Source organism: Aquarana catesbeiana, linkage group LG09 (genome assembly GCF_042186555.1).
Source record: "Aquarana catesbeiana isolate 2022-GZ linkage group LG09, ASM4218655v1, whole genome shotgun sequence".
Classification (NCBI taxonomy): Eukaryota; Metazoa; Chordata; class Amphibia; order Anura; family Ranidae; genus Aquarana; species Aquarana catesbeiana.
The window spans coordinates 62,471,556-62,487,573 of NC_133332.1; the positions used below are offsets into that span (position 1 = coordinate 62,471,556).

At 41.9% G+C, this 16,018-nt stretch overlaps 1 protein-coding gene across 1 annotated transcript; it reads right to left on the minus strand.

The window, feature by feature from the left end:
- Positions 1-1,838: 1,838 nt before the first annotated feature.
- Positions 1,839-13,482, minus strand: LOC141107733 (olfactomedin-4-like). The gene is made up of 5 exons (XM_073598658.1): positions 13,333-13,482; positions 9,918-10,064; positions 8,583-8,795; positions 5,583-5,736; positions 1,839-3,656 (listed from the first exon to the last, which is right to left on the minus strand). Exons 1-5 carry the CDS (start codon positions 13,387-13,389, stop codon positions 2,818-2,820), a joined length of 1,410 nt encoding a protein of 469 aa, XP_073454759.1. The 5' UTR covers positions 13,390-13,482; the 3' UTR covers positions 1,839-2,817.
- Positions 13,483-16,018: the final 2,536 nt, after the last annotated feature.

Sequence of the window (16,018 nt, forward strand, 5' to 3'; positions counted from 1 at the left end):
GGGGTGACGCAGACCCTATCTGACCCTAAAACCTAACTTGTATCACCCGCCGAGCGATAAACCTTTATTAGGTAATAAACGGCGGGTGCCCTGACACTATCAAAAATTAAAGAACTAACCAGTGTCACCCGTAACAGTTATACGGTGATCACTGGTGAAAGGGTTAACTAGGGGGCAATCAGGGGGTTAAAACCTTTATTAGGTAGTATATGGGGGTCCCTGACGCTATAAAACGCTGATGGCGAACCTAAATACTTACCTCCCTAACTAGCATCACCTGTGACACTAATACAGCGATCAGAAAAATGATTGCTTAGTGACACTGGCGACGGGGGTGATTACGGGGTTAAACCTTTATTAGGGGGGGTTAGGGGGGCACCCTAGACCTAAAGGGGCCTACCACTAACTGCCTTACCACTTATAATGGTCACAAATGACACCAATGCAGTAATCAGTAAAAAAAAAAAAAAAAAAAAACTGCTATTGGTGTCACTGTGACAGGGGGTGCAGGGGGGTGATCAGGGGTGATTGGGGGGTGAAAAATGTGCCTAGAGTGTTCTACTGTATGTGCAGTGTTGGTGCACTTACTTGGATGTCTTCTCTCCTCGGCGCTGGAACAAAAAGACCGTCACGAGGAGAGATGACATCACTTCCTCTGCCGCTGTTTACATTACAGCAGCAGAGGAAGATTTTCATTTGCCGGGAGCGATCACGAAGGGGTGGCTATGAATCAATGGCCTCCCCCTCAGCACGGATCGCTCCTGGAGGGATGCCGACCACCTCGGGCACCGGGGACACAATGCGCCCCCCGCCCGCGGGAGGCAAATCACATATCAGATATGTGATTTTGCCTGACTGTACCATTCTGCCGCAGTATATCTGCGTTAGGCGGTCGGCAAGTGGTTAACTGTTGATTCAAGATTATCAGTCACACGGGGGGTTGATTTACTGAAACTGGAGAGTACAAAATATGGTGCAGCTGTGCATGATAGCCAATCAGCTTGTAACCGTTTGTTCAGTTAAGCTTTGACAAAAATACCTGGAAGCTGATTGGTTTCTCTGCAGAGCTGCACCAGATTTTGCACTCTCCAATTTTAGTAAATCAACCCCATTGTGTGCATTGTGTCATTGTTTGCACTGCCTATCTGCAATGCGAGAAGTACAACCAAGTTGCAGCAAAATGCACAGTCTGCATATATAAATAGCCAATATGACTGCCACCCTGCACATTTATAAATACAATTTATAATTTGGAAAGAAGTCTTATTGTTCCCAGGTACAAACATGTGGGATTTACACTACTGCTGCTGGTGCCTATTAGCAGTTGATAGGGATCATGTGGGTGTCAGAGGACTGTAGCTTGATTACAACAGTGCGTTAAAAATGGAGCTGGGAATAATTTGCACTCTTTTCCTTTCATTTGGTGTCAGCCTGACCCTGTAGGGTTGATTTACTAAGGGCACATAGATTGTGCACTTTGAAAAGTGCAGTTGCTGCAGGTTTTAGTAAATGAGGTAAGGCTTCACTTTGCAAAGAATCACGTGCAATGAAATAAAATATTTTTGCTTGTACATGATTGGATGATAGTAGCCAGCATAGCTTCTGCTCATTTACTAAGCTCTGGTGCAACTGCACTTTGCAAAGTGCACAGTCTATTTGCCTTTAGTAAATCAACCCCTATGTGTCCTCACATGGGGGGTGAACCAGAGAAGAAAAAACTTGCCCCCAGACCCCTAAACAACCTGTACTGGTTGTCCTATTCTCTGTTGTTGCATGTGAGCATGATGGAGATGCTCCTACCAAAAAATATATAGAAATAATGCATGGGCAGCCTAGAGTGATATTCAACATTTTTATTAGTATACACACAAAAATATCCAATTTGTACAGTATAATGCTCCTGCATTACAAATGACTTTTTTGGCGAACAAAAGTTTTTTCAGTGTTCTGACAGACAGTAGAAACAAAATACAGTAGGCCTTTTCATATTACATTTAATGAATCTATTAAGATTTAACATTTATGGGTCAAACCACAGTCACATATGTGAAAGCTCAGAGTGGCATCACACTGGATTTACTATGTTTATGTCTTTATGCCCAAATCACGGCAGATCATGCAAATAATCTGTCAAGGGAATTTCTGGAGACAGCAATGTAAGAGTTGACATTTCTGACAGGTATAAAGTGCAGACACCTAGATGTTTTTCAGTCTTCCTGGTCATACAGCTCTGACCAGGCAAAGCACTTCCTGTTTGCCAGCTCTCTTCTACCCCTTAAATTTATGTTGACTCGTCATTATAATGGGCAGGCCCACTGGCAAATAGGGGAGTGAGCAAGCACTAAGAAAAGAGGAGTTGATGCAAGTCAATTGATACCTGTCAGCGGCTTTTTTTTTTTTTTTTATAAGTACAGGCTTTGGGGTGTTTAACATGATGCTGACTTTGCTATGTAGTGAGCAACTTACCTAAAGTTCAGACTTTTCTTAATTTGCTGGCTGCAGGTCTATGACTTACTAGCTAGCAAAGCCAGGATCAGATTGACAATCTCAGAGTCTGCACCTTCAGAAAACAAGTCAGCAACAGCAATTTCCATATTTCTGCCCTCATAGGTTTACTGAAAAGATTCATATGATTACCTAGAGGTTTCACTCCCAGGCAAATCATTTCAAGACAATTACCTTCCATAAATTTGTGGCATTTCCTACATTGATTTTCTACTTATTTTACATTGCAATTATGGTTGAGTCAGATGTCATCTGCCCAAAACGCAGTAAAGGTTTTAGAAAGACTTACACTTTAATTGGTTATGGGAAATTTTATGTAGGTTTTTCTAGTGGCTTGAAGGTAAGATCATAGGTAACCAAATACCCATCATTGTACATATAGAGCTTGTGATCGTTGGGGTTGTAACTCAGACTCTGTACATTTTCCATCATCTTGTCAAGGACAATGCTGACTTGCCCTTCTTTTTTTGTATTGGTATCATACATATAGAATATTTCTTCCTTTCGGGTATTAAGGGTTCTAGTTGCATACAGGACCCCACAAACCATGAAAGCATTGGTGACAGCAGGTTTATACTGGGCAGTAGACCAAGTTCCTTCCACAGTCAGAGTGGTTGAGTTAAGCTTACTTATGAGCATGTTTCCAGAATTCTGCTCTGTAGAGTAGATAACCCAAAGATCATATTCATCACTAGCGAGGTCAATGTCTTGCCAGTTAGATGAGGCGTAGGAGAAGCGGTTGTTGAAGGTGGCATCTGTGAGTGTCTTCCTCTCCAAAGCACCAGTGTCTACTTTATATTTGCAAATGTCCCTAGTGTTGTAGCAGTTGTAATACATGGAGTAGTTGAACAAGATCATACCACCACCTTGACCACAGCCAGAATAGTCGATATTGTTGTAGGCCAGAGTCTTGGTGAGGACCTTATCTGTAGGTCTCTTGTAGAGCAAGAGATCATCATAAGTGGGGTAATATCGGAAGATATTCATGGTACGACTGTCTGTGGTTAGAGGGGCCACCCAGTGTGTATCCTGCTCAGCACCTACGAAGAAGTCCTTTCCCCAACCTCCAAATTTGTAGTTGAAGCCTAGCCAGTTCAACTGCACCACAAATGGCTTGCTGATGTTTTTAAGACCACCGTGATTACAGGTGCCTGTGGATTTAAAAGGGAAATAAATTTATGTATACTTGATTTATTAATTTATTTCATATATCTAAATTTCTCAAAACTAAAAAGCACATAACAAATCATAGGTAGTAAAGTATAAGTGATATGAATAAGACATTTTAAAGATTAAATAATCACATTGTAAGATTATAAATCAGGACATCGATGTCATGATGTCACTTCCGGTCCAGGCTGAAAGTAAACATTTTTTTTTAAGCAAAAGGTCAAACATTTTTTTTTGATCTTTTGCTTTTAAAGGTAAAGGAGAGATTTGGGGTCTTTTTGACCCCAGATCTCTCCATAAAGAGGACCTATCATCCTTATTTCTATTACAAAGGATGTTTACATTCCTTGTAATAGGAATGAAAGTGATGAAGAAAAAAAAATTAACCACTTCCCACCCGGCCCCTGAACACATACGGCCGGGTGGGAGCTTCCTCCTTCTGAGTGGATGTTCAGGAACGTGCCTCAGAAGGAGGAGGATTGCGCGGTCGAGTGCACAGCTCATCTCAGATCGGCAGGAGGGCTCTGTGATTGGCCCTCCTGATCACATGATGGCTGTGTCCAATCACAGCTGTCATGTAAGGTAAATAGAGAGCTGGTTGCTAGGCGATCGGCTCTCCTCTCCTCACACAGAAGTTGTCAATGAGGGAGCGGATCGTTGCAGCCGGCGGCGATCAGTGAGTATGAGCTGTTTTTTTTACAGCTTTTTACACACTGATCCCCACAACAGTGTCCCCACAACAGTGTCACCCCACAGTATCCCCACACAGTAAAAACACCTGTCCCACATATGTCCCAATAAAACCATCTGTCCCAGTGATCATCTGCACACATACAGTATCTCACAAAAGTGAGTACACCCCTCACATTTTTGTAAATATTTTATTATATCTTTTCATGTGACAACACTGAAGAAATGACACTTTGCTTCAATGTAAAGTAGTGAGTGTACAGCTTGTATAACAGTGTAAATTTGCTGTCCCCTAAAAATAACTTAACACACAGCCATTAATGTCTAAACCGCTGGCAACAAAAGTGAGTGCACCCTTAAGTGAAAATGTCCAAATTGGGCCCAAAGTGTCAATATTTTTTATAGCTACCATTATTTTCCAACACTGCCTTAACCCTCTTGGGCATGGAGTACACCAGAGCTTCACAGGTTGCCATTGGAGTTCTCTTCCACTCCTCCATGATGACATCACAGAACTGGTGGATGTTAGACACCTTGCAGTCCTCCACCTTCTGTTTGAGGATGCCCCACAGATGCTCAATAGGGTTTAGGTCTGGAGACATGCTTGGCCAGTCCATCACCTTTACCCTCAGCTTCTTTAGCAAGGCAGAGGTTGTTTTGGAGGTGTGTTTGGGGTCTTTATCATGTTGTAATACTATCCTGCAGCCCAGTCTTTGAAGGGAGGGGGATCATGCTCTGCTTCAGTATGTCACAGTACGTGTTGGCATTCATGGTTCCCTCAATGAATTGTAGTTCCCCAGTGTCGGCAGCACTCATGCAGCCCCAGACAATGAAAATAAAAAGATCAATTGGTGAATTAATACCACCAAAAGAAAGCTCTATATGTGTGAACACAATGATAAAAATTTCATTAGGGTACAGTGTAGCATGACCGTGCAGTTCTCACTGAATGTGCGAGAGCATGGAAAGATGAAAATTGGTCTGGGAAGGAAGGGGGTAAAAGTGCCCAGTATTGAATTGGTTAAAGGGATAATGTAAAAAAATAAAAATAAATTAATAAACATAAAAAGAAAAAAAAATTTAAAGCGCCCCATCCCTCTGTCAGGGTTTATGTCTGCATAGAGATACAGACTAGCCAAACAGATTTTAGCTGATTCAAGTCAGATAAGTAAAACATTTATTCTGAAGGTCATTAAAAAGTTTAGCCTCTCACTTACCATAATTGACTGGTGGAGGTAGAGCAGGAGCACCCTGATTTTTCTCGCACTCCTCCAACTTCTTACGCAGAAAAGCAATTTCCCGCCTCACAGCCAAAACATTGTTCTTGTCGTATGACTCCAGCTGGCTCACCATAACTGAGATGTTGTGGATCTGGGAGAAGAAGAAAGCAAGAAAGAAGGGAGATATATTAAAGAAAAAATACATTAAAACCAGCGCAGTAAGGCATAAGAGGATAGAAGAACCATAGAGGCAGAATGGATGGATAAAAAAGGGTAAACAGGAACATACGTAGAGACATTTAAAGACTTCTTGACAATGCCAAAAATGCTTGTAATTAGTAGTAAGTGAACTTTATAAGGTTGGGTTCACACTGTCTTTGGGTGTGGCTCACAGCAGGGGTCCGGTGCATCCCCGTTCTCTGTTTCGGAGACGAATCAGGCCCAAATTTTTGCCTGAATTCAGACCTAAAACAAAGCCAAAGATGCACTGGACCCCTGTGCAATCCATTGAGAGCCGGTCACAGTCTCCTGTCATGTGACTTGGATGCAGTAAAACCCACATCCAATTCCTATCAGTGTGAACCCAGCCTAAAGGAAACATGGGATTTGCATTTATAGGCCACTGACATGCCACTCTACTTACCCTCCAGAGTGGCAGTTCTATCTCTTCCCTTCATCCAATGGTACAGTGCTGGGTGCTTGAACGGGCAATGGCCTGGGCCCAAGTACTGACCATGGGGGCAGACAAAGTCCTTAGCCCCATATAACCTTCAATGCCGAGTTTACAGAGTATTTTTTTTTTCTCTCAAAGCAATATGAGTTAAAGTTGTGGGGAATGCAGGCCATTAAGTGAACCTGTTTGTTTGCTCTGTATACTCTGAATTAAACACTTGTTACTGGAGGCTAGGTTATGTACAAGTCTTTGCATATTGCATATTTTTACTCAATATTTTAAATTTGGGGGAAAAAAAACAACAAATTGATTTCGATCAATAATTAAGGTAGAATCGTGTCTTACGATCGTAAATTATTGATCATGTCCCTGTTTCCACCATGTAATCTCATAATCTGTTTGATTGAAATGCGATCATATTCATGAACAAAATATCTCAGTGCTGCCAATTGATGCAAAACAATTGATAATTTTCCACCCTGGCTAATTGACTAAGTTTGACCAAATGTAAGGCCCCTTTCACACTGGGGCGGTGGGGGCGTCGGCGGTAAAACAGCGCTATTTTTAGAGCTGTTTTACCGCGGTATTGGGCCGCTAGCGGTGCGGTTTTAACTCCCCGCTGGCGGCCGAAAAAGGGTTAAAACCCGGTATTACCGCGGTATAACCACGCTGTCCCATTGATTTCAATGAACAGGAGTGGTGAAGGAGCGGTGAATACACCGCTCCTTCACCGCTCCAAAGATGCGGCTTGCAGGAGATTTTTTCTTCTCCTGCCAGCGCACCGCTTCAGTGTGAAAGCCCTCGGGCTTTCACACTGAACAAACAGCGGAGGCTGTTTAGGGGCGGTTTGCAGGCGCTATTTTTATCGCAAAAACACCTGCAAACCGCCCCAGTGTGAAAGGGGCCTTATTGAAAGGTAATCTAAGAAAAGTTATGGCCTTTAGATGGGTTGCAGATTTGATCATTTTAATTGAATTGCACATTGATCGGATAAACAAATCAATAGGTTTGTGGCCACCATGAGAAGAGATCCTGCTCACAGCATGTCTCCGTGACCACATTGGGAAATCTCAAAGGAAACACAGACAATATAATCCAGACAGATGTTCTGATCTTTCCCTCTACCCGAAACAAAAAAGAAGTTGGGCTTTAACAGATTAAAAGGGAACTGCAGTCTGCTCACATAATTTGTAATAAAAATATCTTTGCCATTCTGAAGCTTCCCTCCAACCACTTTGCATATTATTTTATATATACTGTAATTCTGTACTTGCCAAATATGCTGCAGAAATTTCCCTCTACTATGGCTTGATTCACACCAATGCATTTTTAGTGCTTTTTGTATTTTGCAGATTTGCTCTACAGAACGTGTTCCATAGGAAACCATGTTGAGCTGGCTGTAGTGCAAATATGCAAAATGCAAAAAGCACTAAAAATGCCTAGGTGTAAATCCAGGCTAAGTCTGGCTGCAACCATTTTAACTGTGGGCAGCTGAAGCTGCTGCCTGTTCACTTCCTGGATTTACACAGACACACACCTCCAGCTCTGCAGCTCTCTATGGCCCTCTTATGACTCATCCCCCCTCCCTTACTGGCAAACTTTCAGGAGAGTGAGAGAGAAAGCTGTGCATGATGTTATACGCCTAGGCTAATGAACAGACAAGAAACAGGAAGTGGGCTGTAAAAGGTATTTACTGGCAGAAAAAAAATGTTTTACTATCCAAGGTAAAACAACAAGGGCAGAGGATTTAATAGATGGAAAGTTGAAAAAATTACTGAAGGTCCGCTTTAAAGTGGAGTTCCACCCAAAAGTGGAACTTCCACTCATTAGATTCCTCCCCCCCTCCGGTGACACAGTTGGCACCTTTCAGGGGGGAGGGGGGTACAGATACCTGTATATTACAGGTATCTGTACCCACTTCCGGCGTAGATAGCCGCAGAATCTGCGGGTATTTACGCCACATCCTGTTCCCCCCCCGCTGCCTGCTGGGAAACACACGGGTCCCAGAGGCAGCAGGGACCATTCGTATTGCGCTGCGCGACTCGCGCATGCGCAGTAGGGAACCGGGAAGTGAAGCCGCACGGCTTCACTTCCTGATTCCCTTACCGAAGATGGAGGCGGCAGCACCCGAGGACGGAGAGACGCTTCGGCCTCGGGTGCCGACATCGCGGGCGCCCTGGACAGGTAAGTGTCCATGTTTTAAAAGTCAGCAGCTGCAGTATTTGTAGCTGCTGACTTTTAAAAATTTTTTTTTTCGGTGCCGCTCCGCTTTAAGGATTGTATATTTTAAACATGCAGCTGAAAAACAACAATTGTAAGCTTACCTCCACAAAGAGTGATTCCACCAAGGTGTTGGACCCATTGATGGACTGTTTGAGCCTGATCACCAACGACTCCATTTCTCTGATCTCCAGTTTAAGTAACTCAAAGTCCAGTTCAGTGTAGGAGACGCCACCCAGCTCAACGATCTCCACACGCCGAGTCAGGTTCTTCAGCTTTTGTACGTACTCAGTCAAAGTGGCTTGATAATTTTGTATCTAGGGAAGAAAAATAGTCAGTATTTGCTATGTATAACTGAAGATAGAACTTTCTAGGAAGAAACGTTAAAAAAATGGACAATCAGTTTTATTAAAGTATCATTAAAGTGATAGTAAGAGCTCATTTTTTAAATTAAAACAACAAACAATTAATACTTACCCGCTCTGTGCAATAGTTCTTCCTCCTTTTCTCAGGTCCCCCGCTGGCACTCCTGGCTCTTTCCCCCCCGCTGACTGCCCCATAGCAAGCCGCTTTCTATGGGAGCACTTGTGTGGGCTTGCTCCTGAGCCCCACTCTGTGTGTCAATGGCCTCGGCTCCACCCCACCCCTCGCTTCCTCCTCACTGGCTGTGATTGACAACACCAGGAGCCAATGGCTCTTGCTGCTGTCTCTGAGCCAATGAGGAGGGAGAGAGCCAAGAGAGCCACTGCTCTCATGCACATCACTGGATGGAGATTGGGCTCAAGTAAATATAAGGGGGGCTGGAGGGGGAGCTGCAAGCAGAAGTTTTTAAAGTTTTTGTGTGCATATTTATGTACAAATGAATACTGCACCTCTAAACCTTTGCTAAAACCTTTCCTTAGTGCTAAACCTTTCCTTGGTGCAGCTTTTAAGTTTTTGTAAATACCCGGTTGATCATTCCATTCCATGTACCTCCCTGTTGTCAATGTTCCTCTTCTAGCCTCTGCAATCTACCCTACATGATAAGAACGTCACTGGGGGACGGGACCAGCAAGGAATAATTGATAGAGAGTTCCCCCTCAGTAAATTTGGAGGGTATACTTTAGGCTTCACTTCTCTTGAATGACCAAGGCCCTGGCCCGCATGGAGGGCCGTCTATTTCACAAGCCTACATGAATTCTATAGGTTAAGTGGTGGCATGTGATGGGATTCTATTTTTTCAGTTTATGTAAGGAACCAGTGTAAGTATGCAGAGGTCTGAATCCCTGTGCAACAAAAATAATGGCTGTCATGGTTGGTGGGTGGCAATCAGAACCCTTGGAAGAAGCTTAGCCCTAGTAAAAGCAGCTTTTACAGTGCTACATCATATGGCACTAAGGAACCCAATGTGTAAACACATTTTTAAATTAAAAATGACCGCATTTGCCCTCAGTCCTTACCCTGGTGATCTCCTGGTTGACACTGATGCTCAGTTTCTGGTTTGATATCTCGATAGCTTCCAGACGATCTGCTGGGAATGTATTGTCGGGAAGGATGACAGAACATTGGCATACTTCTTGTTCATTCACTGTGCCTGTGCTGTTTATCTGTGCAGGAAAGTGAAAAGGAGTAAGTCAAACACATTTACCCAAACAGATTGTTATTTCTTCTAAAGCCAGGGGGTATCTAGCACAGTCTACTATGAAGATCATCAACCAATATGACCAAGGGTCATCATAAAAGTAATCATCTTATGCAGCTAATTTACTAAGGGAGTGAATACTGTTTACTCAGCTTTAGAGAAGTAACTATATTCTCTTTGGATTCTCAAATATGTACAAAGGAAAAAAAACTGTGGGGTTGATTTACTAAAACTAGAGAGTGTAAAATCTGGTGCAGCCCTGCATAGAAACCATTCAACTTTCAGGTTTTTTTTGTCAAAGCTTAATTGAACAAGCTGAAATTAGAAGCTGATTGGCTACCACGTACAGCTGCACCAGATTTTGCAATCTACAATTTTAGTAAATCAAACCCAGTGCTTTTGCTTGTAAATAATTGAATGATTTTAGTGTACACAACTGCACCTTATTTACCAAGACAAATCAACATTAACTTTGTTAGGTTTGCGTTAATTTTGCTAAGTAAAGTAAGTTTTTCATCCTTTAGTAAAGTACCCCAATGTCTTTTGGGTACTTTTTAATGGAAAGCACTGCTATAAAATGCAAAAGCAGCGAAATCTAGATGAAAAAAATGTCTGCCACTGTCAAAATGCCAGAGGGAGCCTGGAGTTATTATAGATTAGGTACTTTCTTATTAGGTAGTTTTAATGGCTAGAAAATGTAAAATTATACTGAATTTAAAGAAATCCATATGTCTAAATTATTCAAATTTAGAGAGAGAGAGATCAATTTGAGAGTATCAGTATGCATTTAATGTAATGTAATTTTAATTTAAGATTTAAGATTTAAACCCAAAAGGGGTTAACTTACTAAAACTGGAGAGTGCGAAATCTGGTGCAGCTCTGCATAGAAACCAATCAGCTTCCCTTTTTTTTTTTTTTTTTTGTCAAAGCACAAGTTGAAGTTAGAACTTGATTGGCTACAATGCACAACTGCACCAGATTTTTCACTCTCTTGTTTTAGTAAATCAATCCCAAAGATTTCTAATATAATGAATGATGTGAATATAGTGCCTTATAATAATAACTGAATTGTTATATAGGTATTGAAAAGTCTATTGCATTATTTAAAAAAAATTGAAAGATTATAACTAAGGGGATAAAATGCGCTTACAAAATGTAATTGCATTTAACACCTATATATTCTAATAGGCATGCAAATTAACATCAGTAAATATTATTTCTAACTGGGAGGATACTGATTTCAGTGTTCTGCAGTGGAGCTATTACATCAGGTTTTGTGAAACATAATCCCATTCAGTATCAGATGCTTGCTATGATTTACTGAAGCAGTAAATTCTGTCAAAAAGACATAAATTATAATTCCCTACAATATGGCAAACTGGAGAATTTTTGTTCAACCTATTATACCCCCCCCCCAAACAAAATTTACCCATTCCCCGCAAATAAAAGGTTTTTTTTTGGAGAAATTGTTTTTCTTCATCTTTGAAAGAGATGCACTGCAGCTTTACCCCATAGTCCACTGAGATTAAATCAACAGGAAAAAATGCTAAAGGACACAATGAAACCAAATTTCAAGAGATACAAATCTGAATTTGCAAAAAAATGTCTATGCATCTAATGTACCCATACAAGATTACTTCAACAAAACTTTGGCTACATAGCAAATTTAAAAAGGGTCTTTTTCCTGTGTTTGTGCGTTTTGTGCTTCAGAACGCAAAGCAATGACTGTGTTAGAGGAACACGTTACCCAAATTAAGCTGTTCACATTTTTGTTCAGCATTGCAAAAAATGAGGCTTGCTGTTTTTCTGTGCATTTTCATGCACTGTAAGGATTTGAGAAAACGCATGAAATGCAGGTATAGAGCGTTTGCATGTGTTTTCATGCATTTCCAACCCCTGGAAGTAGATCCTTCCAAAGTCCACAACAGTGACATTACTGCCGTCACCCAATCATCACTGGCCAAACCAAAAATGCATGAAAACAAGTATTAACACATTAAAAATGCACTCCAATTCATATTTAAAATGCATGTCAACGCGCTACAATTGAAATGAAGGAATACACTTAAAGAAAAAAAAAAAAGAAGACGAAAACAGGCATGAATAGATGTGTACCTAGTGTAGGCTCCATGCACACTAGCAGTTTTTTTTTCAGCTATAAAAACACTGGGAAAAACGCTGGATAAAAAAGGCCGATAAGAGCTTTTTGTAGTAATGTTTTAGCAACATTTAGGAGCGTTTCAGAGCGCTTAGGAGTGTTAGGGTTTTATTTGCATTTGCTAATAGCCTAAAGTAGTGTGCATGGAGACATAGGATAACACTTATTAGCTTCTAGGAGCAGAAAAAAATGGTAATAACAGCTTCTATGAACTTCTAGTGTGCATGGAGCGTAAGAGCAGCTTCACACTGAGGCCGTTTTCAGGCGTTTTTGCACTAGAAATAGCCTCTAAATAACGCCTGAAAACCGCCTCCCATTCATTTCAGTGTGACTTTTCAAACTAGGGAGGTGCGCTTGCGGGACGTTAGGAAAAGTCCTGCAAGTAGCATCTTTGGGGCGGTTGGGAGCGCTGTATACACCGCTCCCAAAGCCCTCTGCCCATTGAAATGAATGGGCAGCGCTTCCAAAGCGCCTGAAAAGCGCAGCAACATGGGTGCTTTTAACCCCTTTTTTGGGGTTAAAAGTGCCGCTAGCGGCTGAAAAGCGCCACTAAAACGACAGTAGCGCCACTAAAACGAGCAGCGCTTTACCGCTAGCCCTCGGGCGGCCCCAGGTTAAAAACTGCCCTAAGGTCAGTCCATCTAAAAGCAATATTTAATTATTATACTCTATTGAGCTCTACTACCTAGTGGATATAGGACTGGGGTCTCCAGCAGTGAGATCTCCATGTCATAGTTCCTAGCTTTGTTCCTGCCCCCTTCAGATGAATAAGAAATGAGACAGGGAGAGAGGGATTTCTCGGAACTCTATGGCAGAAATGCAGAACAAGGGACTCAAGTGAAGAACTATAAAACCGTTAGATGGTATAAATACCAAGAGTTGAAATAAAACTTTTGATTGGACTGGCCCTTTGTGTATTTCAGAAGCCTATAATGGAACAAGACAGATAATGACGTTGTAAAGTGCTGCACAAACTGTTGGCGCTATATAAATCCTCTATAATAATAATAATAATTAAAAAAATGAAGGTTAGAGTAGTAGTCTTTAGGGTAGAGATGAGATGCTGGACACTCACCAGGTAGACTGCATGACCCTGCAGCAAGCCCACAGCGAAGATCAGGAGTGAAAGCATGTTGTCCCTTTCTTGGTCCTGGCTGTTGTCCCTGTCTTGTGATGGGACACTGCCAGCTCTATTTATGAGGACAATTTAGGGAGGAGTGGCCACTAGGAATTTCCACATTCCCTTGAGTTGCACATCGCCCCCCACCGTTCCTTTCAAAGACATACACACCCTGTTTTGTCCCCAAGTCTTGCAAAATCATGCTGTTGACATAGGTGTAGTAATGTCCTTCCAAATCTGCATATGAAATCTCCTGTGCTGTAAAGGAATTTAAAACATTGAATGTCTGGGAATTGTTACTGATAGTTTCCTGGAATTCAGCATCAGAGCGGAAGCATATAAAGATGCAAATAATGGGGACACAGGCATGTAAATGGAGGAAAATAGAGAGAGAAACCCCCAGCGAAGATGACTCCATTAAAAAAGAATACGTTTAGCTTCAGAAATTGCCTTGATTGATTTTGACACAGGAGGTTTAGAGCATAAATTTTCAGCTTGAATTTATTTATTTATTTATTACAGATACTTATATAGCGCCATCAATTTACGCAGCACTTTACATATATATATTATACATCCCCATCAGTCCCTGCCTTCATAAAGCTTATTATCTAAGGTCCCTAATGATCTTTTTTAAATATGTGTTCAACAGTTATACACTATATTCTCAAAAGTATTGGGACACCTGCCTATACACGCACATGAATTTTAATGGCATCCCAGTCTTAGCCCGTAGGGTTCAATATTAAGTTGGTCCACCCTTTGCAGCTATAACATCTTCAACTCTTCTGGGAAGGCTGTCCACAAGGTTTAGGAGTGTGTCTATGGGAATGTTTGACCATTCTTCCAGAAGTGCATTTGTGAGGTCAGGTACTGATATTGGACGAGACGGCCTGGCTCGCAGTCTCCGCTCTAATTAATCCCAAAAGGTGTTCTATTCCGTTGAGGTCGGGACTTGTTGTAGGCCATTCAAGTTCCTCCACCCCAAACTTGCTCATCCATGTCTTTATGGACCTTGCTTTGTGCACTGGTCCAAATCATTTAATGGAGGAGGGATTATGGTGTGGTGATGTTTTTCAGGGGTTGGGCTTGGCCCCTTAGTTCTAGTGAAGGGAACTCTTAAGGCATAAGCATACCAAGACATTTTGGACAATTTCATGCTCCCAACTTTGTGGGAACAGTTTGGGGATGACCCTTTCCTGTTCCAACATGACTGCACACCAGTATGTATGAAATCAATATGTATGAAATCAGATAAATTCTAGAAAGTCTAGTCTAGTCTAGAAATTCTAGAATTTTAGGAAGTGCTCTGCAGTTAAATTAAAAAGAATTACTAAAATGAAAAATACATACAAACTGCACATAAGGGCCCTTTCACACAAGCGGACCATTCAGGTCTGCCTGTCAGTTTTTCAGGCGGACCTGAACGGACGCTCCATGCACCTCTATGGAGCGACGGATGTCAGCGGGGACATGTCCGCTGACATCCCATCCGCTCCACTAAATCCAGACAGATGCAAACCCTATTTTCCATCCATCTGGTGGATCAGATCAAATGAAAATGGACAGGCGGGTCCATTTTCATCCGATCCCCCATAGAGGAGAATGGAGCTCTGACAGGTCCGTCTCTGCACAGTGAGCAGAGAGGGACCTGTCATCCGCTTGCTCAGTGGGGTTCAACGGAGCGATCCCTGCTAAGCAAGCAGAGTCCGTGAAAACTGACATGAAGGTATGAAAGAGCCCTTAGTGTACAAAAATACATAACAAATAAAAATCACATTTTCATATATATTATTTAAAGGGAACCACACACCTATATACATAGCACACTCAGCAGAGCAGCGCCATACCTACTATTTCCCAATTTTCAATCTTAGACTCTCTTAGGAATCAACAGCTACTGCCTGGATTTCCATTTTTTTTAAACATTCCCATAGACACACTCCTAAACTTTGTGGACAGCCTTCCCAGAAGAGTTGAAGCTGTTATAGGAGCAAAGGGTGGGTGAACTCAATATTGAACCCTACGGACTAAGACTGGGATGCCATTAAAGTTCATGTGCGTGTAAAGGCAGGCGTCACAATACTTTTGAAAATATAGTGTAATACCTAAAAAAAAAAATCATACTCAGAACAATTGCATTAGTTCTAAAAATGGAGGATTCACTGTAAAAACAAACAAAAAGAAACAAGCAAAAGAATGAAAAATCATGACTTTGTTTTGTTTTAGACAGAGTATGGAAAGCTTAAAACCCTTATCAGGTCATTTTTGCTGCCTGAGGAAATTGGGTTTTCTGGAAGTTCTCGGTGATTTGACACAGGAATTGGTGTCCCTGCCTGTTTCCCTTACTTAGGATGGCGGTGGCGGGACCCGAGAGCCGAGGGACGGGTCAGCCTCGGGCGGCCAACATCGCGGGCTCCCAGGACAGGTACCGTATATACTCGAGTATAAGTCGAGTTTTTCAGCACTTTTTTTGTGCTGAAAGTGCCCCCCTCGACTTATACTCGAGTCAAGCACTTCTGCAGCAAAAATTTTCATTTTCCGAACCGACTTTGGGGCCCTGTATCTCAGCCCTGTACCACTTGGTGCTAGGAACCCCAAATTTGGTGTGCAAACCCAGTGGAACTGGTACCACAACATA

Excerpts from the sequence above, each read along its gene's own strand:
- LOC141107733 (XM_073598658.1), bottom strand. The coding sequence starts at position 13,389 with ATGCTTTCACTCCTGATCTTCGCTGTGGGCTTGCTGCAGGGTCATGCA. Across the intron at positions 10,065-13,332 it reads AGGGTCATGCAGTCTACCTG|ATAAACAGCACAGGCACAGT; the intron begins GTGAGTGTCCAG and ends TTTCCTGCACAG. Across the intron at positions 3,657-5,582 it reads ACCTCCACCAGTCAATTATG|GCACCTGTAATCACGGTGGT; the intron begins GTAAGTGAGAGG and ends TTAAATCCACAG.